This window comes from Tursiops truncatus, chromosome 6 (assembly GCF_011762595.2).
Source record: "Tursiops truncatus isolate mTurTru1 chromosome 6, mTurTru1.mat.Y, whole genome shotgun sequence".
Taxonomy (NCBI): Eukaryota; Metazoa; Chordata; class Mammalia; order Artiodactyla; family Delphinidae; genus Tursiops; species Tursiops truncatus.
The window spans coordinates 69198634-69226467 of record NC_047039.1 but is presented as its reverse complement, the minus strand read 5'-3'; the positions used below and the strand labels follow the sequence as shown (position 1 = coordinate 69226467).

The 27834-nt window shown below is 38.0% G+C and overlaps 1 protein-coding gene across 1 annotated transcript in view; it reads right to left on the bottom strand.

Moving 5' to 3' along the window:
- The window catches only part of LOC109549894 (cytochrome P450 1A5-like), a 248868-nt gene that overhangs the window by 78959 nt on the left and 142075 nt on the right, over positions 1-27834 (bottom strand). The window contains exon 4 of the mRNA XM_073806222.1: positions 9767-9853. Within this exon, the coding sequence (XP_073662323.1) occupies positions 9767-9853 (87 nt within the window). The remainder of the gene's footprint in view (positions 1-9766; positions 9854-27834) is intronic.

The window sequence follows — 27834 nt, the reverse complement described above, 5'->3', positions numbered from 1 at the left end:
CTGCCGATGCAGGGGACGCGGGTTCATTTGCACCCAAATGTAGCTACAGAGCAAAGTAAAATCCTTCCCAATCATCTCTTCTCAAGACTTGGTTTTACATTTTTTGAATAGGGCAATCTCTTACAGTGAGCCAGTAGATTCAACAGTTCTCATGCCACAAAATTTCTAACATGACTTCACAGTGCAAGGAATTATCCTAAAAGTGAGTTGTCCAAATGCAGTTGCCAACAATGGTGTTTGTAGTAATGTGCAGTATGGTGTGAGAAAATGGACTTCTATTCAGAATATATTGACTCTATTCACTATCAAAAGACAAACGAAACAAGTCATGAATGCTGCACGAAAGACACTGATTTTGCACATTGTAGAGCCATGGACATTATATCCAAGACCTAGGTCTATCTGGATAAATAATAGGATTCATATTTGGATCATCATAAAATTTTCTGTTTATATCAAGGTTTAAGCAACCTATTATTTATCTTGGCAGATTATCTAACAATCGAGCTTATAATAAATTATTTTGGGAGAGACTGACTATAGCCAAAGGAGAAACTAAATTATCCCTATGATCAATTTGAAGAGTCAAATATGGAATATAAATGTTAATAATACAGCAGATCGGATGAAACAGTGTGCTCAAAAATTTTATCCACTAAAATATGTGGTTTAGGGCTTCCCTGGTGGCGCAGTGGTTGAGAGTCTGCCTGCCGATGCAGGGGACATGGATTCATGCCCCGGTCCGGGAAGATCCCACATGCCGTGGAGCGGCTGGGCCCGTGAGCCATGGCCGCTGAGCCTGCACGTCCGGAGCGTGTGCTCTGCAACGGGAGAGGCCGCAGCAGTGAGAGGCCCGTGTACCGCAAAAAAAAAAATAAATAAAATAAAATAAAATACGTGGTTTAGCACTCACTATTTTCTTCTAATAAAGTATTCTATCATGTACCACTAGAGCGGAAGCAGACACATGTAGAAGTTTTTAAATTAATTTTCTTTATTACTCTTATTTGAATTCAAAATGAAATTATTTCAGCCAGGTTTGTTGCATTAATAAATGCTTAAATAAATAATGTGTTACACTGAATATTACTTATTTTTCACACATTTTATCTAAACTATGTTTAACTGGATTGTGCACATCTGGTGGCACTCTTCTATATTCTAATCATTTTAGTTATTTGCCGTAATTTTGTATTTGTTGATTACTTCAGGATCTCGGCGTACTGTATATTTCTGAAATAAATTTATTAGATATCTCATGGAATTCCAATGAAAATAAAGCCCACTTGTTGTGTTAATCACACCCATACACACCCAGTCTTTAGTACTCAGTGGTGTTCAGGCTTTAAAAGAATGTCCTCACAAATTCTAACGATAGTATTTAGCATCAGATAGCTGGCAGAAGAAATGCTAAGTACAGCATGATCAAATTCGTATGATAAATAACCCCTGCATCCATCAGATTTAAATCATGATCAAAATAATAAATATATATAAATGTGTGGGGAGGGGGAGCAGAGGGGAGCATGAGGAAAAATAATATAAACCCAAACAAATGCCTCTGTTTGCAAAGAAAATTCAGGAATACAAATACATAGATCCTAGAAAAAAGTGAACCCAATTGCCAATAACTATCGCATAAAGAAGAAATGAAAAAACAAGTCTGAAGAATATTCCACGTAAAATGAAACTACTAAAACACCTTTAGAATTTTGTTGTTACACTAAGGGAATTTTCTTTCTGCAGTCTAATATCTTACAGGAACTATAAGAAATTTGATAGTGTCAACACAAATAAAAAACAATCTATAATAGGTATAGAAGAGAGTTTTATTCAAACTAAACTGAGGACTATAGCCCAGGAGACACAGATTCAAGAAGCACTTGAATTGTGTTTCCCCAGAATACAAAATGGGGAAGGTTTGTATAGGCAAAAACTGCAAAGCTACATAGGTTGTCTGTCAAGAATTATGGTTGGAGCTGGCAAGAAGTAAGTGTGGTTGTTCAACAAGGGTTGGCTGGGGTCTGAAATGGTTGCTTAGTTACAAGGGGAAACCTTCTAACCATAATATTGCAGCTTGCAGCTACTAGCAGATATTGTTTTAAAAATGGCTGGTGTTATCCTTGAGTTTGATACAGCATAGAAAATTCAAGTTCTCAGTGATGCAGGGACGTGTCTGAAATCACATCCACAATGGCCATCCAGCTCCATCATGGTTGCCTGAACCACAGTTTTATATTTTGTCAGAACAAAGAACAAACATCAAACATGACAGGGGTACATTCCTTCAAGGTTTCAAAAAAGACAGGTTAGTATATTTACAGTGAGTCAGCATGACCTTGGTGTCTGAGAAGGAAACTTCATCTTCAAAGGAGTACTAGCATTGGTGTCATAGGAAGGGGGGATGACATATATATTATATCTATCTTCAAAGTAGACATTCCGAACAATCTGATAAATGCATTCTTCTTCTTTTTTTTTTAATGGTTAAGCAGCTGTACAGTGCATGTTTGACAGGCCATACTAGTTAGCATAAAGCTCAAGCCAAATCACGTATCCACCATGATGACTTCCCCACACCTCAATATGTGAAAATTTCTTCCATCAATAGGTAAAAGTGATTTAGAAAAAAACTATGAAATGTAAGAATGATAGTAGTGTGGTGGCAGTATAAATTGTCTTTCTGAAAAGGATTTTGGTAATCTGTATGAAAAACTCAAGAATCCTTTTATTAGGTGACCCAGAAATTCTGCTTCTTAACATAAGACCATTAATGAAAAAGGAGGGAAAACTGATGCACAAAGATAGTCATCTTAGCATTGCCAATATCTGCATTACTGAGACAGCAGACTAGTAAAATGTAGGGGGTACTGGCCATGGAGTACTATGCAACCATTAGAAGAAGCAAATTAGAAATACACCTGACAACCATGATTGAACCTTAAAAATAAAGGGCTTCATGAAAAAAGTTAGAAATAAGTTGAGATGTAAATAACAATGGTAATTTACATATATTAAAATTCATGATAATATTAGAATACACGCTAATACATGAAAATATAAAGCCCATTTTATAAGAATACATGAAACAAAAAAACAGCACTTAAACAAATTAAGAGTAAATGTCAATGGGTTGGGAAAGGTACTGGGAGTGGGATGTAGGGATCAAAGTAGTAAATGGCCGATATCAAAAGAGGGAAAGACTCTAAAATGTAAACAGTAGAAAACAGAAAATTGCAATTAATCTTGATTCACCTTAAATATATATATATATATTTTTTGCGGTACGCGGGCCTCTCACTGTTGTGGCCTCTCCCGTTGTGGAGCACAGGCTCCGGACGCACAGGCTCAGCGGCCATGGCTCACGGGCCCAGCCGCTCCGCGGCACGTGGGATCTTCCCAGTCCGGGGCACGAACCCATGTCCCCTCCATCGGCAGGCGGACTCTCAACCACTGCGCCACCAGGGAAGCCCCACCTTAAATATTGATAAATACTTTCACATACCAGCTCCAAAGAGGTCATTCACAGTGCTTATGATTTCATCATCATTTAAGGTGGCTGTTTTGGTAGCAGCATATTTGTTGTGGCATGTATTAATCAGAGCATCAGTGCTATCTTGGATATAGTCCTGAGGATATAAACCTTAACATGATTAGTCATCCCTAACTACATTTTACAGCATATATGACTCTCATGCAAGAAAAGCCTTGAAATGAACTTGAAATGAACCCAATTAGCTTAGGAATATAAAGAATATAGGTAGATCATTTTAAACCTTGCAACCAGTTTTGCTTCTTAATGCTTAATCTTAAGGCAACGTTCAATCTTAAAAGAATGTAGAGGGCTTCCCTGGTGGCACAGTGGTTGAGAGTCCGCCTGCCGATACAGGGGACACGGGTTCATGCCCCGGTCCGGGAAGATCCCACATGCTGCGGAGCGGCTGCGCCCGTGAGCCATGGTCGCTGAGCCTGCGCGTCCGGAGCCTGTGCTCCGCAACGGGAGAGGCCACAACAGTGAGAGGCCGGCATACCTCAAAAAAGAAAAAAAAAAAAAGAATGTAGAATAGAAAATCAAGGTACCAAACTCAAATTTCTTCTTAAAAGTTTTTTTCAATCAATAAAGAATATACCTACGTCTGGAAGCACACTTAGAAAAGTCAGAGGTTAACTTATTACAGAGAAATTGCTAAGCAATAAATACAATAAGAGGTTTTCAAACCTATTGTAAGGATTTTACTATAATCACCATGAAGAGGAAGTGGGGCTAGAGTAGGTTAGGGAGTAGGAAGCAAAATTTATGAATTTCACAAACTCTTTTACTTACTGTATCTGATCTAGAATTCCCTGCTGGTACCCTGAGACACATTGTTTTCTGCCTCTTCCTTCTAATCGGAGGGGACTTAAATCCTTAAATCACATCTCTTCATTTGCTCAATTACTCACATTTTCATGGTTTTTTTTTCCCGATGCCCTCCTCTCAGCAAATTGGTCCCCAAGAACTAGGATTCTTTCTAGTACATACATACTTCAAGAGAGAAATTTACTCTTTTGTGGACCATCAAATTGGGCCAAAAACATCTCAATGGCCTCATAAGAAGGTTTGCTTCTGTCACATGGATAACATTTCTACATGTGTTATGACCTCAAAGTTCATTTCTTCATAGGAAAGAAGCTCAAGTAGGATATGAGGGTAAATTGGAAGGTTCCTATAGAATATTCTTTATAATTATTCAAAACACTTTCTGAAAAAAAATATGCTGATAATTTTAAGACCCGATAGTTTCAGATGAAAAATTAGAGAAACAAAATTATTGGGTCATTTCTTCAGGAGGCTCACCTACATGCTAGTCATCATTTATCAGTCAATTACAGATTCATAATTCAAGTATGTGCCTTATCAGCACAATAGGGAAATTTCTGATGTCTCAAAAAATTCAAAGCTCTTCTTATGGTCCCTACATGAGATCTAAGTAATACTGCCCTATAATTGCTCTGATTGGACCTCACATTTACCAATAGTTTGGGTAAGGTTCATTATGGAAAAATTACAGTGAAAGAACCAAAGAAGTACATAAAGTTGTCTGAGTTCTTAATGCATCTCACCCTTTTTTTTTTTTTTTCACTTCTCACCAAATCCCCAGTCCTGGCATGAATTTAAACCCTTACCTTATCATATGTTGTAAGATGATCTTGTACATGTAGCGCAATAAACTGATTCAGGGCCTGATAAAACTCCTGGGGAGAATTTATAATTCGCAGTGGAAGGTAGCAGAACCACAGTATGAAATCGGCAGGATTAGCAGCATTGGAGGCTTGAGTAAGTCATCATTCTCTTTTTTTTTTTTTTTTTTATAAATTTATTTATTTATTTATTTTTGGCTGTGTTGGGTCTTCATTTCTGTGCGAGGGCTTTCTCTAGTTGTGGCAAGCGGGGGCCACTCTTCATCGCGGTGCGCGGGCCTCTCACTGTCGCGGCCTCTCTTGTTGCGGAGCACAGGCTCCAGACGCGCAGGCTCAGTAGCTGTGGCTCACGGGCTTAGTTGCTCCGCGGCATGTGGGATCCTCCCAGACCAGGGCTCGAACCCGTGTCCCCTGCATGGGCAGGCGGACTCTCAACCACTGCGCCACCAGGGAAGCCCCAAGTCATCATTCTCTTTAACTATTCTAAGAAACTCCTCATCACTGTGGTCACATCTCTTGCCCAAACAAAGGGCACAGACAACGTTGGCCACTGCACACGTAATAGCACCTCTGGGGTCAAAGCTGCCATTCTTGGAAGTCAAGTCTGCAGAGACTTTTACCAGCTCAGAAACTTCCTCAATGACATGTTTCTCAAGTAAGCAAAAGCAAGTGGAGGATTTTGCTTCTGCTTTAGAAAATGTTGTAAAGCACTGGAAGCAGTTTTCTTATGAAGCTTCCAACTCTCTCCATAATTGACTGAAAACCTAAGACTCTTTCCTTCTGCCAGGAAAGAAAATGTATGCATGTTAGGTCGGCCTGAAAAATACTCTCCATCTTTTTTTTTTTTTCCAGGTACGTGGGCCTCTCACTGCTGTGGCCTTTCCCATTGCGGAGCACAGGCTCCGGACGCGCAGGCTCAGCGGCCATGGCTCACGGGCCCAAGCTGCCCCGCGGCATGTGGGATCTTCCCGGACTGGGGCACGAACCCGTGTCCCCTGCATCGGCAGGCGTACTCTCAACCACTGTGCCACCAGGGAAGCCCTCTCCAACTTTGAGTAGTACTTGTTTCACCATTTCCATCCCATTCACCACCAGGACAGGCACCATGCCAAGTCTGATGAGAAAGACATTTCCGTATTTCTTCCTCGTCTCCATGAATGTAAGGTAAGGATGGTCTCTAAGCTGAAGAAGATTTCCTATGATGGGGAAGGACCACGGGCCAGGAGGAGATACCCGCTTTCTCCCTTTGCTCCTTAGGGCTCTTACAAAAACAAAAAACATCCCCCAAGTTATGAGAGAAGTGGTCACCTCTCCAGGAGTGATTGCCATGCCGAGTATCATTTTCAGGAATAAAACACTAAAATAGAAATACGTAACCCTTATTTTTGCCATTCTAAGCATAGACTAAGAGTAATCTTTCTCCATGTAAACAGTTAAAAGAAAAGTACAGACTCTTTGTATTTAGTTAAAAGCTATTATTAAACAATGCACCAAGAGGGTAAAATTAAATTCTTGTAAAATGCACTGTACCTTTATCTCAATTCTATTACTTTCATGATTCTAACCACCAGACCAAATCCTTTCATGTCAGTTGTTGACACCCTATGGCGTCAGAAGAAGAGGACAACTCAATGTAGAAAGCAGCCTGGCGGGTAGGAAAGGGATTGAGGCTATGGAAGCTGAGTTCATACTCATTAGCCGCGGGATCTTCAATCTGTCACTTAATCTAAGTGTATGCCAGTTGTCTCATTTAAGTGTCCTACCTAACAGAATTAGTCATACATTCTTTCAGCAAATATTTATTGAACACCCCAGTGTTAGGCACTAAAAATACAAAACAGGGGCTTCCCTGGTGGCGCAGTGGTTGAGAGTCCGCCTGCCAATGCAGGGTATGCAGGTTCGTGCCCCGGCCCGGGAAGATCCCACATGCTGTGGAGCAGCTGGTCCTGTGAGCCATGGCCGCTGAGCCTGCGCGTCCGGAGCCTGTGCTCCGCAACGGGAGAGGCCACAACAGTGAGAGGGCCGCGTACCGAACAACAACCACAACAAAAAATACAAAACAAAATTTCATAGACTAATCAGGAAACTAGATAAACAAAAATAAGATTACAAAGTGAAAAGTGTATAGAGAACTGTGAATAGAGTGGTCTGTCATTGTTTGAGGATGAAATGAAATCATTATTAAAAAGTACTTGGTGAATTACAAGCCATTTAGTGGATATCTAGTTGGCTGACTGCCTAGTCTGTTCTTGAACTTCTCCTTCTGCTTGTAAAAGTGACTTTCTGAAGCAGTTCTACTGTTTTGAAACCTGCCCACATAGTCATGGATGATTGATCCAAGGATAAGCCCTTGACCCAAGATGAACCTTCCTTATGAATATGGAATTAGGGCTGTGAAAGTTCATCTTCTCATTGGGCAGCTAGATCTATAAGATATAAATCTGAAAATATGATTTGGGGACCTTTCACCTACTAGGAGGACCTAAGAAACTGTGAAAGCACGTCTGAAAAATAAATAAAGTAGAAAAGAAAAGAAACAGAGAGAGAGAGACCTCATGACCTTGCATTCACTGTTTCTAGTACCTTCCTGAGATCTTGTCCTTGGATTGAATTCTTTCCTGCTTAAACTAGCTAGAATTGGTTTCTGTTACTTGAAACCAAGGGAGTCCTACCCACCCCTCCTTCCCCCACCCCCGCAAAATAAAGTTTAATACACATGAAGAATATTTTTTGTTAGCTATTGCATTTTATAGTAACTATAGAAAGAATACAAAACTTTCTCTCCCTTGAAAGAATACAACTAAATTTCACACTTCTCAAATTACTTCCTGAGACAAGTTAACATTGGTGGGCAGTATACTCATTTGCCAGTGTAAATATCCAGTTCTTTTTGAGTAGGCCAACACTTGATTTCATATATATATATATATATATATATATATATATATACACACATACACACACACACATTCATATTGGGAAGCATTCTTGCAAGCAGCAATGAATTTGTTTTCCAGTTCAGAAGAAAATGATAGGGTGGTAAAAAGCACTACGCTTATGTTCTACTTTTAAAAAGCACCAAGGATCAAAGAAATGTGTATCTTATGGCCCCCTCTCTGAATACGCAAGAAAACCCTTGTCTTCTATTTTAGTTGATTGTTTTACCTTTCCAAGTTCACAGATAAAATGTGGCTAATTACACCAACTTGGTTGGCACTGTTTTCTAAGGAATTAACTTTGGAGTTAAAAGTGAAAGATCAACTTGTTTTTATAGGGGGAAAATTGTGCATTTAAATTAAAAAGAAAAACTGAGTCCCTAATCAATGCAACAGCTACAATTTGCAAAACTTCCCTTTTCTCTCAGTTCAGGAAGAAAACAGTGAGAATGTTATTGCACTGAGGCTTTGCAGCATACTGATTTTGCGAAACCGCTCTCGCTTCTATGACCATTTATTGCTCTCTTACCAGATGCCAGATCCAGAACTAAGCACTAAATCCACACTTTCAAAGCTCATACCTCTATGAGGTAATGTATCATCCTGTTATGGGGAGGCTTCGCGAGATAAAGTCATTTTCCTCATTTATTTCCCATGGTTTTTGAGCTTAATAATGAATCACCAATTACTTCTAGCACTTGCCTTTTCATAAAATTCCATTTCTCTTGGGCATTAACCAAACTTCCAATTTGACAAATGCACATTGACAATTATCAGAGGCGTTTCCAAAGCAGACAACTAAATAGATGAGAAGTGAGTGGGTGTGGCTAGAAGTAGGTGCGGTTTGACTCCCAGAAAGATGACTGGGTTGCCCCCGCCTACCTCTTTCCCTATTTAGATGTGGGAACTCTTTTAAATTATAGTGTCTTTTGGCCTCAGTTTTCTCATCTGTAAAATGGTCCCTCCAGACTAGTAGACTTTGAAGGCCAGCTCCAGCCTTCAGTAATCAAAGTTAGAAGGAAAAAGCAGGCAGAAGCCTGAGTGTGATGTCCAGGGTTAATTGCCTGGCTATATTGTGTTGCCAGAGTTTCCAGAGCAGTTAGCAGTTCCACAAATGTAAGTAACTGTGTGATCACCCTGGATTCTTTTTCATCTTGGGCCCTTCTAGTCTGTAATTAAATTCTCTTTGGCAGTTTACCAGACCCAGGCGCATTGCCAACTTTCCCGGCAACTTTCTTGGAAAGCTCTGAAGGCAAATTCTGTTCCTGTTGTTTTGGAGTGAGCTAGGGCTGAAACAGGGTATACAGCTCCCTAAGTGTGGGCTGCAGCATCGTCAAAAATTCAAGGTGAACTCTAACCCCTTAAGAGAAGAACCAGGTGAAAAAAGCACAAGTAGGTTGAAGGCTTTTGTTTTGGTTCTCAAACCTAGACACACACATCAGACCTCCCTCGGAAGCTGTGAAACCATTGTAATACCCACGTCCCAAATGGACCAGTTATCCAAATCTCCAGGGGTGGATGCATGTTAAAAAGCTCCTCAATATGACTAAGGGCCATTCCAAGTTGAGGACCTTTTTGGGGAGAAAACAACCTGCTATGAGATCAACAAATCCATTCAGCCAAATTACAATGAAGCTTGGAAGGCTCACCCGTGTCCAGAAATCTTGCAGTCAGTGCGAGGAATCTGGCGGAGGGATCTAACAGCAAAGAAGGTTTTCTAGAAAGTTGCGTGCATCCTAGGAAACAGGAACAGTGTGGTCACAGCAGCAGCAGGCCTGGGGAAAGGCTGGGAGAGAACATTCTGGGAATAGAGAATGAGGGGTGGACTTTGGACCTGTGTGGGGAGGAGTTTGGAGCTGGATTAGGGTATTTGAGAGCTAGAAAGAGGAATGGAGAGGCCTCTGCAGCCAGAATTGGGCCCTGGAAGCTGGGAAATTCCAGCATGAGTGGAGGGAGGCGGACCACATCTGGAGCTAGGCGTGGGAAGAAGACTGTAGGATGGAAATTGATCTTGGAAAAAAGCAGGGCAGGAAAGGGAGGATGCAAAGACTAATTCTTTTAAAATTGCTGGTGACAAGCAGAATTAGGGTCGAAAGACAGGCAGCAAGGAAGCAAAGAGCAAGAAGGAAATGTACCGATGGTGCAGAGGTATTGCTTTGCTGTGAATTTCAGGAAACCAGGGACATGCACACAGCCCTCTGGGCAGCCAAGCACAGTGGCGGGAAGATGGACAAAATAAAAAATCCAGGAAACTCAGGTTGCCTTTGTCAGGAGGGTTTGGTAGCTTCTTGGGAGTCTTCATCAACCAGACAGATTTGTATTTCCACAACTAGAGCAGTTAATTCTGAGTATGATATTCACAGCTTTGATTTGAGACAATATTCTTACCGGCGTCAAGGCACTTTTGTTTGACCTGTGTAAACACCAATTTTTCTACCTCTACAGTGTGTGAAGTCTAGTTTTTCTACCTGTTATTAGGGAAATGCCGGGTGGTTTGGTGACATCATCCTTTCAAGGTGTCTGTAAGTTATTACATAATAAACTTTTCTTTAAAGTTTTGGAGTCTTTGGCTCCATAATTATTCTAGGTTTCAACTCAGCTTTTAATGAGACTGTCCAAGAAGGATCGCTGGTAGCTGGTACTTTCTCACGTGGTAAAGAAAGCAAGCCCCCAAAGAGAGTGTTAAACCTCAGATATTTCCTCAGGGGTAACCTTCAGGCCCTGAACTACTGTGTCATATTCACAAAACATTGTGGATTTCTCAATATCAAAACTCTTGAAATCATATGGCCAAAAAAATCTGACTCCAAACCATAGGGACTTTCTGACCCAGGGGCAGAATTTTCCTAACCAGCATTTAGTCATTTCATACTTAGCTACCGAAAAAAAAAATTTTTTATTACTAATGTTTTTCTTTAAGTATTACCTTCTTAATACAACTAACTCCACATTGGATTAATGTATAGACATTACATAGCCATATCAAGTTCCTCGTGCATGTACCCATGTTATAGACAATTGATAATAATTGCTTGGCAATGTGTTATTTAAAAGCCTTGTTAGGAGATGATAATGAGAATTGCCTTGCATTCCCATTGGTTAAGAAGAAAATCTGTTCCAAAATATTAATTGTGATAGCTAATGTTTATTGTGTGCTTCCAAGGAATAAGCATTTGAAAGTACTTTACATATTATTTCAGTTATTTCTTATATCCAACTTCTAAAAGAACTGCTATTTTTTCCCTGTTTATCCCTGATAAATTTTGAGGCACCAAGAAATTAGAAAAATTGCTCAGGCTAACAGAATGTAAATGGTGTAAAAAAAGTTTTGAACTCAAGTAATATAACTCTAGTACTGTGCCCATAGCCTCTGATTATACCACCTTCTACTGGAGAATTCTTCAGCAGATGTATACGATGGAATATTAGTCAGCCATAAAAAGAAACGAAATTGAGTTATTTGTAGTGAAGTGGATGGACCTAGAGACTGCCCTACAGAGTGAAGTAAGTCAGAAAGAGAAAAACAAATACCGTATGCTAACACATATATATGGAATCTAAAAAAAAAAAATGGTTCTGAAGAACCTAGGGGCAGGACAGGAATAAAGACACAGACATAGAGAATGGACTTGAGGACATGGGGAGGGGGAAGGGTAAGCTGGGATGAAGTGAGAGAGTGGCATAGACATATATATACACTACCAAATGTAAAATAGATAGCTAGTGGGAAGCAGCCGCATAGCACAGGGAGATCAGCTCAGTGCTTTGTGTCCACCTAGAGGGGTGGAATAGGCAGGGTGGGAGGGAGACGCAAGAGGAAGGAGATATGGGGATGTATGTAAATGTATAGCTGATTCACTTTGTTATACAGCAGAAACTAACACACCACTGTAAAGCAATTATACTCCAATAAAGATGTTAAAAAAAAAAAAAGAAATCCTGGTATTTCTGGAACAGATATATTGTGTTGTAGCAAAAACATCTAACACCTATCATTTTTTGAGGATTATTTGGAGTTTTACACAAATTGTCTCATTTAATCCTTAATAAGAGCTTTTTGAATTTGGTATAATTACACCCATTTAACTATGGTTCAGTGGTATTTTTTTCAAGGATAGTACAAAGAACTCCCATATAGTCTTCAAACAATCTCCTGAAATAGTAACATTTATTACGTTATCTATCGTTCTCTTTTTCTCTTCAATAACTACAGTAGGAATAAAACCAGGAAATTAACGTTAATACACTAATATTATCATATTCAAATTGCCTGATAATGTTCTTTATAGCAGAAGAAAATATATTGTCTGTAGTTGCCATGTTGTTTTAAGCTCCTTCAACATAGTCATTCCACAGTTTTCCACGACTTTAACACTTTAGAACAGTGCGGTCTAGTCTTTGCTAGAATGTTGTTAAATGTAAGTTTGTCTGATGTTTCCTTAGGACTATGTTCAAATTATGCATTTTTGCCTGAAAGGTCCAATGGTCATTTGTAGCACAATTAAAGTTACACAGCTAATTAAATTTGAGGCCAGGATTTGAATTTGAGTGAGAATCCAAAAGCTACATTCTCAACCTCCATTTGTAACATCATGAATAATTACAGAATTTCTCATACAATCTCTTTAACAAAGGATAATGACCTCTATAAATATCACAAAGATTTACTCTTGCATCTGCCATATTATAAAATGTGAAGGCAGGAAAATCAAATGGTATGATGGTATAGAACCTATTACAGGAAGTACATGTTTATTATCTATTACTTGGGGAATGCTATTCAAAAATTTGGATTAATATAAAACTTTACTGTATTCTGTATGTCTTGGATTATCAATTTTATGGTTCCTTACTTTACTTGCTTATTTGGCTTCTGTCTTCTTTTCTTATCCTAAAAAATTGTTACATGATAGAAAATGTCAGTGTAATTCTATAGTACTTCAATATACACTAGTCATTTTCTAAAAAACATAATATAAACATTATAAATAAACTGCACCACATTCCAGAAATTCAACTCCTAAAAGCTTTGTACACAGGTAATGATTTCTATATAATATCCTGCTCTTTTAATTATTTCAATATCCAACACGTTAGAAAAGTCGATAAAAAAATAGTAGCATGAGTCAATATTAATAAATAAACTTCCCTATCTCCAAAACGCTATACATCTTGGGCTAATTTTTCTAATGTCATTACTATGTTGTAAATTTAAGCAATACTCAATACTCAATTATCACTAACATTTTGGTCATGAGTATCTTTAAAAGCAAACAAGTTCTACAAATAAAAATTTAAATTTCCTGGCTACCCTTTATTTTAAAATATCAGTTTATATACTCTTTCAAAATCACGATTAACTTGATTTCTATTAGTAAAAGTAAAAAGTCCCTGAAAACAAACATAGCTTCTCAATATAAACTGGTATTACATCTAAGAACACAAATAATTAAATGGTGTACTTCTATTAACTTAACAGTACTGTGTCTCAGATATCACCATACACTTTCAGAACCAAAGTCCTAGAAAATCCATGGCCCATTGAGAAGAAGTAATGACTGATACACAAGGACAAGTGACTATTTTATTTAATCCAGTGTTTTCAAGGATGTGGGTTTAGCTTATTAGTAGGTCATGACCAGTGTTTTAAAAAAACAAAATAAAACAATGGAGAATTTCTCAATATGTCATATGGTAAATGTAAATATTAATATGTGAAACTTTTGTTTTAGTATATGTGCATCTTTTGTATAGTGTGTGGAAAGGAAAAATAGTTTATTTACTGTGACACAACCAAAGAAAGCTTGGAAGCCACTGGTTTAATCAGAATTCAAATCAACTCATTTTTCGCTGTTATTCCTATAGGTAACAAATGTGATGTATTTCATTCTTTATTAACTTTCTTTTGTCTTGCCTGTACTTGACATTTCTAGGGCCTTTTTCACAGCCCTTACCTACCCTCCCCCAGCAATTCACACAGATAAACACTTCACCTAGAAATGTTCCTCGCCTTCCACTCCAGCTTTCTCATAAAAATTAAAGCAGTTTCAGCCAGCACACCAGGTAGATACATATTGTAGATGTTAAGAGTTCTCTTCTTCCCATTGGCAATAATCTTTAGTCTCTTAACTGATGAAATTTGCCTCAACAAAATGTCAATTTGTCTAATTTGCTCACCCTTATATACTGAGTTCCTACTCCATGGTATGGGCTCTGTAAGTATTTATTAAATAAATAACAGAATGAGTTATTTATTAAATAAATAACAGAATGAGTTATTTATTAAATAAATAACAGAATGAGTTATTCATTTAACTCACACAGACCTATGTGTGAGAGTGATCCTATCTACCAGTACACAGTGGCCTTTCTAAAACACCCCTCCCTACCAGACTGTTTAATCTGATTCTCACAGGACTCTTAAAGCATCCTCCCCTAGATTACACAATTAAAGGGGTAAGGGAGATAGAGGACTCTTCTTTTTTTTTTTTGTCTTTATCCTTTTTTTTTTTTAAACATCTTTATTGAAGTATAATTGCTTTACAGTGGTGTGTTAGTTTCTGCTGTATAACAAAGTGAATCAGCTATACATATATATACATCCCCATATCTCCTCCCTCTTGCGTCTCCCTCCCACCCTCCCTATTCCACCCCTCTAGGTGGACGAAAAGCACAGAGCTGGTCTCCCTGTGCTATGCGGCTGCTTCCCACTAGCTGTTTTACATTTGGTAGTGTATATATGTCCATACCACTCTCTCACTTCGCCCCAGTTTACCCTTCCCCCACCCCGCGTCCTCAAGTCCATTCTCTACATCTGTGGAGGACTCTCTTCTTGATTGAGATTATAATAGGGCTGGCTGCAGATTAAATCCAGCCAGCTTGGAAGTCTGGGATTAGCAGATGCAAACTATTATATATAGAATGGATAAACGACAAGGTTCTACTGTATAGCACAGGGAACTATATTCAATATCCTGTGATAAACCATAATGGAAAAGAATATGAAAAAGAATATGTGTAACTGAATCACTTTGCTGTACAGCAGAAATTAACATAACATTGTAAATCAACTATACTTCAATAAAATAAAGTAAAAAATAAATCCAGTCAGCAAAAATGATTTGGCCCACACATTTTAATCAATGTCCTATATTTAGATGGTAGAAATTCTCACATAAAAACTCAGCCTGTGTTGAAAGATCATAAGATCTGACGATGCCAGGTCTACAGTCGGCTGGAGCTGGGGTAGCTGATTCATTTTGATGAGTCATGTGTATACATCTTTTCTTCAGGTTTCCCTCCCTTAACAAGACTATGAGTTCCCCAGAATCCTCCTATCATGTTTTGTTTAGTCAGGGCTCAATATGTAGCATGAAGGCATAAATTAGGAGTGGGTCACAGTGCTTAAGGTCAGTTTTGAAGACGGCTTATATAACTATAAGGTTCAGTTCTCTCCTCTCCTCCTCACAGCATCTAGAGTTCGTCCCACAGAAATCTAATCTTAGCTCATGGTTCAGCTCTCCTTTCTGCCATAAAGCTGAATCTGCAAGCCTGGCCTGCTTCTTGGATTCTAACCAGAAATCACTAACTGTCCCTCTCAGACTGTGTCACAAACTTACTCTGTTATCCAGCCAAAACATACTTTCCAACCGATGGCCCTGATTTGTTTTAACGCTACCATCATCCTACCATGCACATAACCTTGAAGCCTCAGCAATTTTAACTTCCTTTTTCCTCCCTCGCCAGTCACATTCAGCGAGTTATCAAATCTAGTTTACTCATTCTTCAAAATATTGAATGTCTCTTTTTTTTCTCTTCTCCTTCCTCTGTTCAAGGTCAAGTTTCATCATCTTGATAAACACTTAATTGCTCTCCTTACCTCAAGCCTTTTGCCTTTCCATGTAGATTTATTTATAATAGCAATGAATATTTAGCCAGTGTCCACTACTGTCTGAGGAGTTAGGGATACAGCAGTAAACAAAAGTGAGAGTTGTGGCTTTCATGGATTTGTAATCAGTGAGGGATACAGCAAACAAACAAACACGTATATAATCATATAATGTCAAATAGTAATACATTACATGAAAAAATAGCTCATATGAGGATAGGGAATAATGGATTAGAGAGGTACAACTTTAAAAAAAATAATTGTAATTCTTTTAATGTTTAAATTCATATGCAACTAAAGGACACTTATTGAATATAGTTTCCCATATTAAACTTCCTGAAATATGTCACATCATGCCACTTCTCTACGCAAACACATTTAACAGTTATTTATCTATAAAACAAGTGGGATATAGTCCAAAGTGGTTAGCTCAGGATTACTTAATCTGGTCCCAAATATTCTTTCTTGCCTTTAGTGGATAAACACAAAACTTGGTTAACTTCCTGGCTTTATGCTTTGCTACTTGATTGGCTTATTACCATCCTAAGCCTCTCTGAAGCACCCCTACCCTTCAGGTCCCAGTGCAAAAAAGCCCCTCTCCCTTCTCCCTGCTCTAGGTCACCCAGTATGACAGCAATCCACCACCTCATAATGAGCTGTCTCCTTGTGTTTATATTATATATTCCTAGGTGGATGGCATACTTTTGAAAGGTGACTGTATTATATTACTTTACACTCTTCTTAGTACTTTACAAAGTGGTTGGCAAACAAACACATGTTTGTTAAGTAAGTGTCGACCAACCAACTACATGAGTTGACCACAGTCAGCATCTGTGGCTCCAAGTGGGCACAGCCTCACATCATCTGCCCTTGGTGACATGAAGCCTATACCTGAGACAGAACCATCACTTGAAGTTTCCATTTGAATATGCCTTTTATTTTCCCCTTAAAAGCAGTATATCACTGTAATCCAAACAGATCTTACATCATTTTGCGTCTAGAATGAAAGGCCTTGCTTTATCAGGGTGTTAGCTCTCTACACTGGCCACAAGGGGGAGCAGCAGTTCTTTTCCAGGGACCAGAATGACTCCACACTTTTCATTCTTCTATAGTTAAGCCACCCCAATGTTCTGCTTTTGCCCATACTTGGTCCCATACATGTTTCTCTTTTTGCTTTTTCTCCTGAAGGTATTTCTCACAACCGAAAGGAAACTTCTTCTTCACCTTAAGAAATTTTATTTTAGTTTTCTTGATTCCATTTCTCTAGCTATTAAGAGTTTAATTTCCATTCGGATTCTTAATTCCTTACTTTCATAGAACTTCTCAGCACTTCTGGAAAATAGTTACTGTTGGAAACAACAATTCAAGGGCAAATGAAAAATTATCTTTCAATCAATATCTGACATGGACGACAGGTAGCATGTATTTTTGTCCCTCAATTTACCTAAAGTATCGAGTGCAGATAGGTGTTTAATATTGACAAATAGGAAAAGCTCTTAAAGCGTCTTAAAACTGGATGTTCCAATACTCGACACATATACAATTCTAGAGTTAGCAGGAATATTAGAAATAAACTGGATCCAAACCTCATTACAAATAAGGACTTTAAATCATAGAAAAATCAAATGATGAGCTGAACTAGTTCAAGAGCTCACTCCATGAAGCTCCGTTGTCTCTCTTTTGATCATAATGTAAAACCTGGTCTATAGTTTAAACATAGAGATGAAATAGTTCTTTTACTAATCTGACAATATCATGCTAAGGATCATTATAAAAATGTTGCTTTGGGTTCTGAATACACAAAACACCTTACACCCACACATAGTGTGTTACCTTGCAGTTAAAGTTACTCAAGTAGATCTGTTGGTACTGGTTTGAGGTTCCAACTGAGTGAGGAAACCAAGATAAATAATATTAATAATAGAAATAATAACAATAATAATATTATGTAGTGTGATTTTTATAAAGAAAACTATATACGTAAATGCATGGATAAAGTTCTGTAAGTGTATACAGTCAAAATTGTTAACCCTGATACTTACTCTAGGGAGAGAGAAGGGAGCAGGTAAATGCCTTTCAGGGAGGCTTTCATTTTACACTGCATTTATTTCCATAATATTAGAGTTTTTGCAACAAGCATGTATAACTTCTGAGTTTATGAGCATTTAAAAGGCAAAAATTAAAAATATAAAAGGAAACATTGCATTAACATTATTATGAGAAGAAAATTTTACTTTTATGAAAGGCCATTGAATTTGATTAAAAAACAAAGACATCCTTTATTTCCCCACTGAAAACATAGTCAGTGATTAACCAGCATAATAATAAGAGCTCAAAATTCAGTCCTAATGGTGGCTCCATACTGAGTTACGACTAACAAAGAATGGACTTGTTTTGCAGGACTGATTAAAAAATTCTTAGGAGCTACTTCCTAGTACATCAACTACATTAAATCTCCTATTCACCACAGTGAATGTCTTGAAGCGGTAAAGACATCTAGGCTTTATTAGTGCTCAAAGTTCAGGGTCAGAATTTTTTCACCCTCCACTAATACTTGGCCAGTGAGAATGGCCAAGCCCTGGAAAGCTACTTCCAGGCAGCCCTCTATAGACGTCTTACTAGTGTCTCCTTATGTCCACTAATCCCCAGTCCACTTTGTTTACTAAAATACAATTATGTTAATGAGTTTCTTTTATTTAAATATAGCTCCATAGTTTCTCCTTTCCTCAAATTAGGACGTAACAACATAAATTTTGAACCTCTTACATGTCTCTTGTCCTCTATATGATTTTGGAATCTTTTCTTAATAGGAAACGTGTATCCATGCCCCTCCCCGACTCCTCACATTGCCATAATGGAAATGGTTCTCAGTCTCAACTCTCTGACTTAGAAGAGTATTAGAACAAATACTTCTAGCTCCTCTCTCTATCTGGCCATTTCTCTTTTGGATGAAGAAGTAGCTTATCAGAGTGGTGACTTCAGTTAGAATGTGGCCTTCATCTGTGCCATCTTTCTCTATTGGCTGAGATAATTGGTGTTGAAGGCCTTGTCCATGAGTGACCCCACCTCTTGTCTATTGTTCTTTTCCTTTTGGAGTGTTCTGTTCTCAAGTGGCACATACTTTCCTCCTCCAGCTCTTTTGTGTCCGTTTGGTACCTTCCTGTAGGGCATGTCTGCCATTCTCTAGATTGAGGAGATCAAATCCCAGTGAGAGGAAGCCCTACAATGCACTCAAGTTCAATATTTTAAGAATCTGATTCTGGACTTTGATCCCCACTTATCTCCTTGGGTTAGTTCCAAATTGTTTATAAACATAGGGGAAGATTTGTATGCATGCAACTCGTACTCTTCCCTGAGCTCCAGAACTGTATATCCACCTGTTTACTGTGTATCTTCTCTTGGGCATCTCAGAGTGACCTCAAAATTGAACACCCAAACTTAACTCATAATCTTCTCGCTTGTGTAAAAATAAATTAACAAAATGCTGGTTCTCTTTGGAGCATCCCTTAGCTCAGCAAATGCCATTATCTTCTCTCTAGCTGTACAAGCCAGAAGCCAGAAGTCTTCCCTGATTTCTCTTCTCCATTTCACATATTTCACATATCCAATTCATCACATTTCCCTCCAGCTCCACCACCTCCTCCCTATTCTTAAACAACCTCATCTCTCACCTGAACTACCACCATTGCCTCATAATTTGTCTACCCACATGTCCTCTGGGCTCTGTTCATTGAACTCACCATGTTATGGCCTGAGGTATTTTTTCCACGCCATTGATGGCATTCTATTTCTCTTTCAATAAAGACAAAACTCCTGGCAAAACCTGTAACAGGGGTCAGCAAACTTTTTCCTCTAAGGGACTATATAATAAATATTTTAGGTTTTCCTGGCCATACAGTCTCTGTTGCAACTTTTCAACACTGTTATTGTAATGAAAAACAGCCACAAACAATAAACAAATAGGGGGCTGTGGTCCAATAAAACTTCATATAATCAAGCAACAGGCTGGGTTTGACACACAGGCTCTAATTTGCCAGTCCTTGTCCTAAAATGTTCTGCATATTGCACCCCTAATTACCTCTCTATTCTCTCATACAGAATATCCTACTGTTATTGCCATTCCAGTGCTTATTTCATGCTTTTATACTTAACATATTCTTTCCCACCACAAGGCTTTCACCGATGTCCTTCTCTCTGCCTGGGTTGTTCTTCCATCATCTCTTCACCTGGTTAGCTCTTATTCCTTCTTCAGATCTTGGCCCAAAGAAGCCACCTGTGGCCTCCCCGTCTTTGTAGAGTCTCTCAGAGCCTCCTAGATCCTTCCTCCAGAGCACTTGTCAAGGGCAATTCTTATTTCTGCAATTATCTGAGTAATGCTTGTTATCTCAACGTCAGATAACTTCCACTCCCTACCACCAACTGTGAGATACAGAAAGGCAGGGATAGTATTTTCCTCTTGTTTATCATTGCATCCCCAGGCCCCGGTGCCCAGCACATAGTTAGCGCTCAGTAAATTCTTGCTGGTGGACTAAATAAGTGAATGGAGGCATGGATGAATTATTTCCACTCTCACCACCACTAGCTTCCAACATCCCATGGTGACCTGTGTCTATTTTCTCAAGTCCTCTGTTCATAAATTGTCTCTAGCAATGTCTCTCTCTCTCCCTCTTTCCATATCAATCTCCCTTTTTTCTGCACACTTGGAAGAATTTCTATTGCTGTTAATTTATCTCTCTGTCCTTTACATATATCTGTCTTTTCTGGTGAGTGTTCTTCTAGCTTTCCTTTGATCCCCAAATGCTCATGCTACAGATTTGTCAAATTTCTCCAGCCAAAAACCTCCCAGAACACATTTGTAGTATAACACGGTTGCTTTTATTCACTTGTTATAATGAGGAAGAACACGCCCTTTGAGAAACCTTGGAGGCATCTCAGTGAAAGGGTGTAAGAAGCGACTTAGAAGATTTGGACATACGTTTGGTGATCTTAGGAAGAGTTCAAGGAAGTAGGCCTTTTGCTCTGGATTGATTGCTGCTATCAAAAATTAAAGATAATTCTTTGGGCATCTTAAAAATTATTTTCCAGGCAGTAGAGAGGAATGGTGTACAGCTAAAACTGTAATTGGTCAAAAGGCAATAGTTACTCATAGTAGCCAGATAAGGGTAACATCTGGTCTTTTTTATCACTTGGGTAATGTCCTTGTTTTTGTCTAACACATAATTACAGGAGGTTCTTGTTTTTGCCTTGATCCAACAAAATCACAGTGTGGCCTTGTCTGGTTTTGGCATTCTCTGAAATTATTTCCATTCAATAAGAGAATACCATGGCTTAGCTGCGAGTGGCAGGCCAGCTCCTAGCAGCACAAGGCCTTCTTGTAGTGCCAGGGAGTCCCTGGCTTTCAGAAGCTGCTGATCTTTCTCTGGGAGTGAGTCCTCTGATGGAGGAGTGGGTATACATGAAGGGTGTCCACACATACGAAGGTTCTCTATGCCTCATTCTGTGCCTGGCAGTCTGTGCAGGCAGGCTGACCTTGGCTAGCATGGATTAGAATTTCAAGACTGAATACTTCTGTTTATCATTTTTCATTGTGTCCTAGTTGAAGAGTCACATTAAGTTATGAAGTCAGACAAATAAAATTCCTCACTTAATGAAAAATGCATGGAATCCTTTGGCCTGTGCTCACTATTATAATCACAGATAAGAATTTGAAAGTACAACAGCTCTCAATTATCTCTCTCCAGTACACAATTTTTAAAAAATCTCTTGAGTAATTTTGCAAAGATTGTCCATATGATATCGACTGAGAAGACAAACAACTGAATTTTGGAAAAGAGCCAGCCCACTAGCATTAATTATTGACTGCAGCCATTGGCCCTGGGTATGACATGTGAAAAGGATTTATGAAAAGAAGCCAAGTGTAAGGTGCAGCCTGAGGACTGTGATAAGGAAGGATCTGCATCCTGTATACAGAGTTTGAGGTTTCATATTAATATTAGATGGTTCTTGAAACAAGAGTTGCATAAGATTGCATTGGCTGATAGGAGTAGAAAACCTGATTCACCCAAATCCCTCTGAGATCAGTGAAGCACAAATTATGAAAGTTTCTGGAAGTCTCTGTTCAGTACATATTTCTGGGAGAAGAGTTTTGATCGTATCTGAGGTTATGCAAAGGCAGTTATCAAGGCTGAACAGAAGCAAAACACCAAGTCACTGGTTGGACATACAACTTCTTGGTTGGGGGAGGTGGTGTTGAATTTGAAATAACTTTGTAAATTTCAAGAACCACACACATATGATAAATTCATATTAGTATCATATTAATTATCATTCAATTATATTAAACAATCTACAGATGTGTAAATATTGGCCTGTGTGTGATTACCTGTAAAAGAGAACATTGAAAATGTGGGTCCTGATAGACTGCTTATGGTCTATCAGCTAATTTCCTGATAGACCATAAGCAGTCATGTTCTTCAGGGGGGTTAGGCTAGAATAGAATAGAATAATAATATAACATAATGCAATACAACACAGTACAATACAGTACAAATCTGCAACACTCTTTTTTTCTTTTAAGCTATTGAACTCAAAGTCTTCACTTTTCAAGTCTTGTATAAATTTTCAAAATGGAAATTCAGTATTACGGTATCAGATTAATTTACACTTTAGTATACAAATTGCTTTGTAAGAGACATTTGATGTTTAAGGAAACTTTTTAAGAATAAGCTTTTGTCAACACTATTTCTTTGAGGTAGAAAGTTGTATTTTGCCAAGAAAAACCAGAACTCAAATGTTGGCTTTATTCAGATGACCTATAAAGCTGCCAAGCTGTGTTCTTCTGTCTTTAGAATTACACTTCTTTCAAGAAAATTTAAGTTAATGACTAAGTTGTAACATCCTTTTCTGTCTACTAAAACCTTAATTAGTAAAGCGATTCTCCATAATTAAACACTACAGTATGTTCTATCTTTAGAAGAACTGATAAACCTAAAAAATCATGCTCTAATATTTTTTAACCATTTTAAATTTCAAGTCAGGTATATTTCATTGGCTTGTTAGATTTGAGTGCATAATTTATGTTTATTCTAATACACTTGTGTTTTGTTTTGTGTTTTTAGTTTGGAAACCTTTACATCATTTAAGAAACCAAAGCATTATTGAGCTCAACAACGAATGACGTTTACACTGAATATTTTGTGGCAGGCACACCTGAGAACATAGGATTCCTGATTTCCAGGCATGGGCAATTTCTACTGCTTTTCTGGCATTCCCCTCTCACTCACTGGCAACCCTGGTTGCTCTGGCCTCCCTCTCCTTGTTAACGTGAATTAGATAATGTGACATCCCAATCATGAATTTAGAAGCATTAATATGTTTAAAGTATAGTTGCCAAAATAAACTCCCCAAACCAGGAATGACTATTTATCAAAAATGATGATGATTCTTCCTCAGATATATAATTTTTTAAACCATATATATTTCTTTTATTTCTTACAGGGTAGTAATTCCATATTTCAGAAGAAAAGAAAATAAGCGTTGATTAACTGCAAATTTCAAGTGCAAAACTTGCAATTTTGCCCATATTCTTGACTACAACTGTACCATGAAATGAAAATAATAATTTCCAAAGAAAAAGAAACAAGTGTTTAAAAGTAATAACCACAATGACAAATTTTGTAGAACCACATATACACATGCAGCACTAAGAGATATCTTTAGATCCCTTTTTTAGATGATTCCATCTATAATGGGACAAAAATACATAATAGCTACCAGAATACATGCTTCATTGTTTAAGACTTATTAAATCATTACAAGCAGATCTATGAATAAGGCATTGGAATCACATGAGGACATGAATCACTACGTCTTTAAATTTAAAATAAGATTAGGTTCTTATCCAAAGAATTAAATATATATATAGTATTTCATATACAGGAGATATATATATTATATATGTATATATATTTGCATAGAAATATACTATATATGTGTGTGCATATATACACACCCATATATATACATATCCTACATGGAAATATATAGTTATCATAGAGTATAAAACAGAGAGAATATCAAAAATTGTTACTAGAGACTAAGGAAGGACATTTTATCATGACAGAAAGGGTTAGAAAAAGTTAAGAACTGGAAGGAAATCAACCAATAATTTTTGAATGCTAAGAATGCAGAAAGGTTTTTTCTTCTTATTTCTTGTGTTTCCCTATTTTTTAGAATCAGCTGGGTATTACTTTTAAATCATTAAAAATTCTTCCAGAAAAAGAAGCAAATAATTATTTGAGAGGATTAGCAATTTAAAATAGTAAATGTAACTCCTATATGATCTGAAAATTGCAACCCTTGTAATTTCAAGGTTAGTAGTCAGTTTCGCATTAAAATGGCATTAGTCAGTTCAGCATCTTAGTAACATAAATAATAATTTCGTAGAGACAGTAGTGAAACATTTCTATCAAATTAAAAAAATATATCAAATCATGTCTCAAATGACACAGGAACAAATCACTGGAGTATTGTATCATTTCCATAATTTGATGTAACAGTAACAAATAGTAACATGTTAATAAAATTCACCTAATCTATGTAAACAATGCACACACCCATATTTATAATAAATAGACAAAATAACATAACTTATTGACATAAACAATTACAGTTATCTTAACAAGAATAATTAAAATTTGAGGGAGCTACCTTCTGAAAGACTAAAACCCCAAAGTATTTTCCACTTTAAAATTTTGGGTAGGTAACAGAGCTTCACTACTGGGTCTAAATCTATTTCCCAGTTAAGTTGACTCTAGCAATGGGCTTCTGTCCTCTGAATAAGGGTATGGGCTCCTAGTGTCTGCATATTGAGGTGATCCTCTCATTTCACTGGGAGTACCTACATGGGATGGAACAGAATACATTTTATCTCCTTGACTATATCTGATTTGGGAACCAGTGAGTTGAGGTACCAGGATCTGCATTGCAAAAGAAACGCAAGCTAACAGGAAAATTGGGGTGAAGACAATTTTACCCTCATTGGGGACTCTTTTGGGCTCCCTGAAAACTCCTCCTGAAATAGCTGACGCTGACTCAGTGGCTCTGGGGACACACTTACTGTAGCCAACATTTTTTATGGCACTTGATTATGAGATCCTAGATTAGCTACATTGCTTGTTGACACATGAACGTTTTCACTTTGACTTACCTAAATTCAAATTATAAACTTTCAGAAAGAGCACAGATGGCTTTAAGATTTAGCATTTTATATTTATAAGGAAAAAATATACTCTATTCTAATTTATTCTCCTACCACAAGAAAATCTATGTTTTGTGCTAAGCAATTCCACTTATATCTACATGAAATGTCCCTGTCATTTCTTTCAGTCTCCACCCCAGCTGTTCTCATCACTACCCACACTCAAAAAATCTCTCTTATATACATTTTTAGTCATATTTTCTGCTCTAGAAAGGAATGTGCAGTAATTCAAATAACGCCTCAGCCTAGCATCGTAGCGTAATTGGCAAAAGAGAGTGGGGAGGGGGGTAACTAAGAAAGAGAGAGAAAGAAGAAGTAGGAGGAGGAAGAGGGAGGGGGAGGAGAAGAAGAAGGAAAGAAAGAAAGAAAGGAGGAAAGAAGGAAAGAAACAGAGAGGGAGGGAGGAAAGGAGGGAAGGAAAAAGAAAGGGAATTTGCATCTGAATTGTCATTCGAGAAATTGCTTTTCTGATTGTGACAAACTATTTTCAAAGGGACTTATATACACAGTAATTATCATTAAGATTCAAACAATGTAATAAGAACAGAGTGAACATTTCTCCAAAATTTAGCTAACAACAAATGTTTGTAAAGAATCTAAAACAAAGATATTTATCACAGCATAATGTATTAATACAAATTATTTAACACATCCAAAAATGAGGGAATGATTTATGATATATTAGTATATCTATGCAGTACAGAGATATACTAAGACCTTATGTGGACAATAACATTGTGATTGTGGATTATTTAATGACAAATAAAGATGCTAACTGTATATTAGATTATTACGCATAAAAGAGGGTTTAAAAAATTGCCTGTAGAATATGACCCCAGTTTCTGCAAATATAAAGATGTGTGTGTGGACATAGAAAACAAACCTATGGTTACCAAAGGGGAAGGAGAGGAGGGATAAATTATGAATATGGGATCAACAGATACACACTACTACATATAAAATAGATAAACCACAAGGATTACCTGTGTATAGCACAGGTAACTATAGTCGATATCTTGAGAAGAATTGAAAAAAATATATATATGTATAACCAAATCACTCTGCTGTACACATGAAACTAACACAGTATTGTAAATCAACTATACTTCAATTTTAAAAAATGTGTGTGTGTGTGTGTGTAGTAAGAGCAAAAGATACACCAATTCTTTTTAAATTGTAGGATTATAAGAGATTTTTATTATATTGTTTTACTGTTTTACTCAATAAATACGTACTGCTTTTTAATATGGAAAGTAAGCCAGTTCAAGTTACTTTTATACATGTTGTGCAGTAGACTAAGTTGACGATCAGTTTCGTGCTGCGCTGGTTATTAACCTACTGTATATCATCTCCAAACCCATTCTTCTATGCTCTGCTCTGTCATGCTGAGGTTTCAATTTTGCAAATAATCTTTCTGCTTTCTAGCAGGTTTCCTGTTAGATTCTACCAATGGGGGCACTCCTGGGAGACTGAGAGGCAAACACACAGAGAAGGGATATGCTCTTCCTATTTGCCTCTTTCTGTGGGTGTCATCCCAGCAATGGCCTGTCACAGCACAATTTGTTTCACTCGCGAGCTCATTTCAGCACTCCCAGAACAAGCCTCACCGCACCCCCTTGGTAGTACTAGCATAAAACGGGCCGTGTCCTCTCCCAACTACTAACCGCCCTTACTGAATCACTTCTAAAACTAACACGTTTGAGTGGAAGCAAAGCAAGAGAAGGCTCCCCTTCCCCATATCAACACCGAGCTCACACATTTGGCTGCACCCCGTGCAGTGAAGGCGGTAGGCACCCCGATGGCAGGGCGGGCGGCAGAGGTATGGGGTGGACGGCACCACTCTCGAGATTCACAGATGTGGCAGGCCCACCTGATTGGCAGGGCAGTCAATCGTCCTGTACAGCTGTTCTCTTTAAAAACACTTACGATACAGTAGAGTTCAAGTCCAGGAGTTGAAATGCACAGTAATTGAGGACAAAGGTTGGTGGCCTTGCCCAGGGCCTGCTGGGACAGACCCTGTTTGAACTCTGCCTGGATTCTGACACCTGGGCAGCAGCCAGCTGGGGAGTCACAGGCCAGGGCTAGGAGTTCTACAACTGAGTACATGGGCTTTTTTTGGTTGGCCAGGTAGGGAAAAAGCTCATGATGTCCCGGAGGGAATCACTACTGTCCTATGCAATAGAACTGAAATCAGGGAGTAGTAAGAACATTCACATTGCTCTGGCTACACTGACCGTGAACTATTCTCTTTTCATAAAGACCATAACATTGAAGGGAAAGCTTAAGGCTTGTCAGTAATTAGCAAGTCTTGGAAGTTGTACAAGACCTGGCAGCTACTTTTAGACTTCTTGTGGCTCTTGGGACACTTATCAGTGATGATTCAAATGCAGTACAATTAGCCAAGTCTTTAGGCATTGATTTTCAAATAAAAAAATATGCCTCAGTATTAGAACCAGCTAAAATAAGGGAATGCTGTAGACTTACCCTAAATTTGCTGTAACAGTGGGGTAAGAGGCTGAGATTTTAAATTGACTAGTGTTTTTTTTCTTACATTTTACATGACTGAGTAC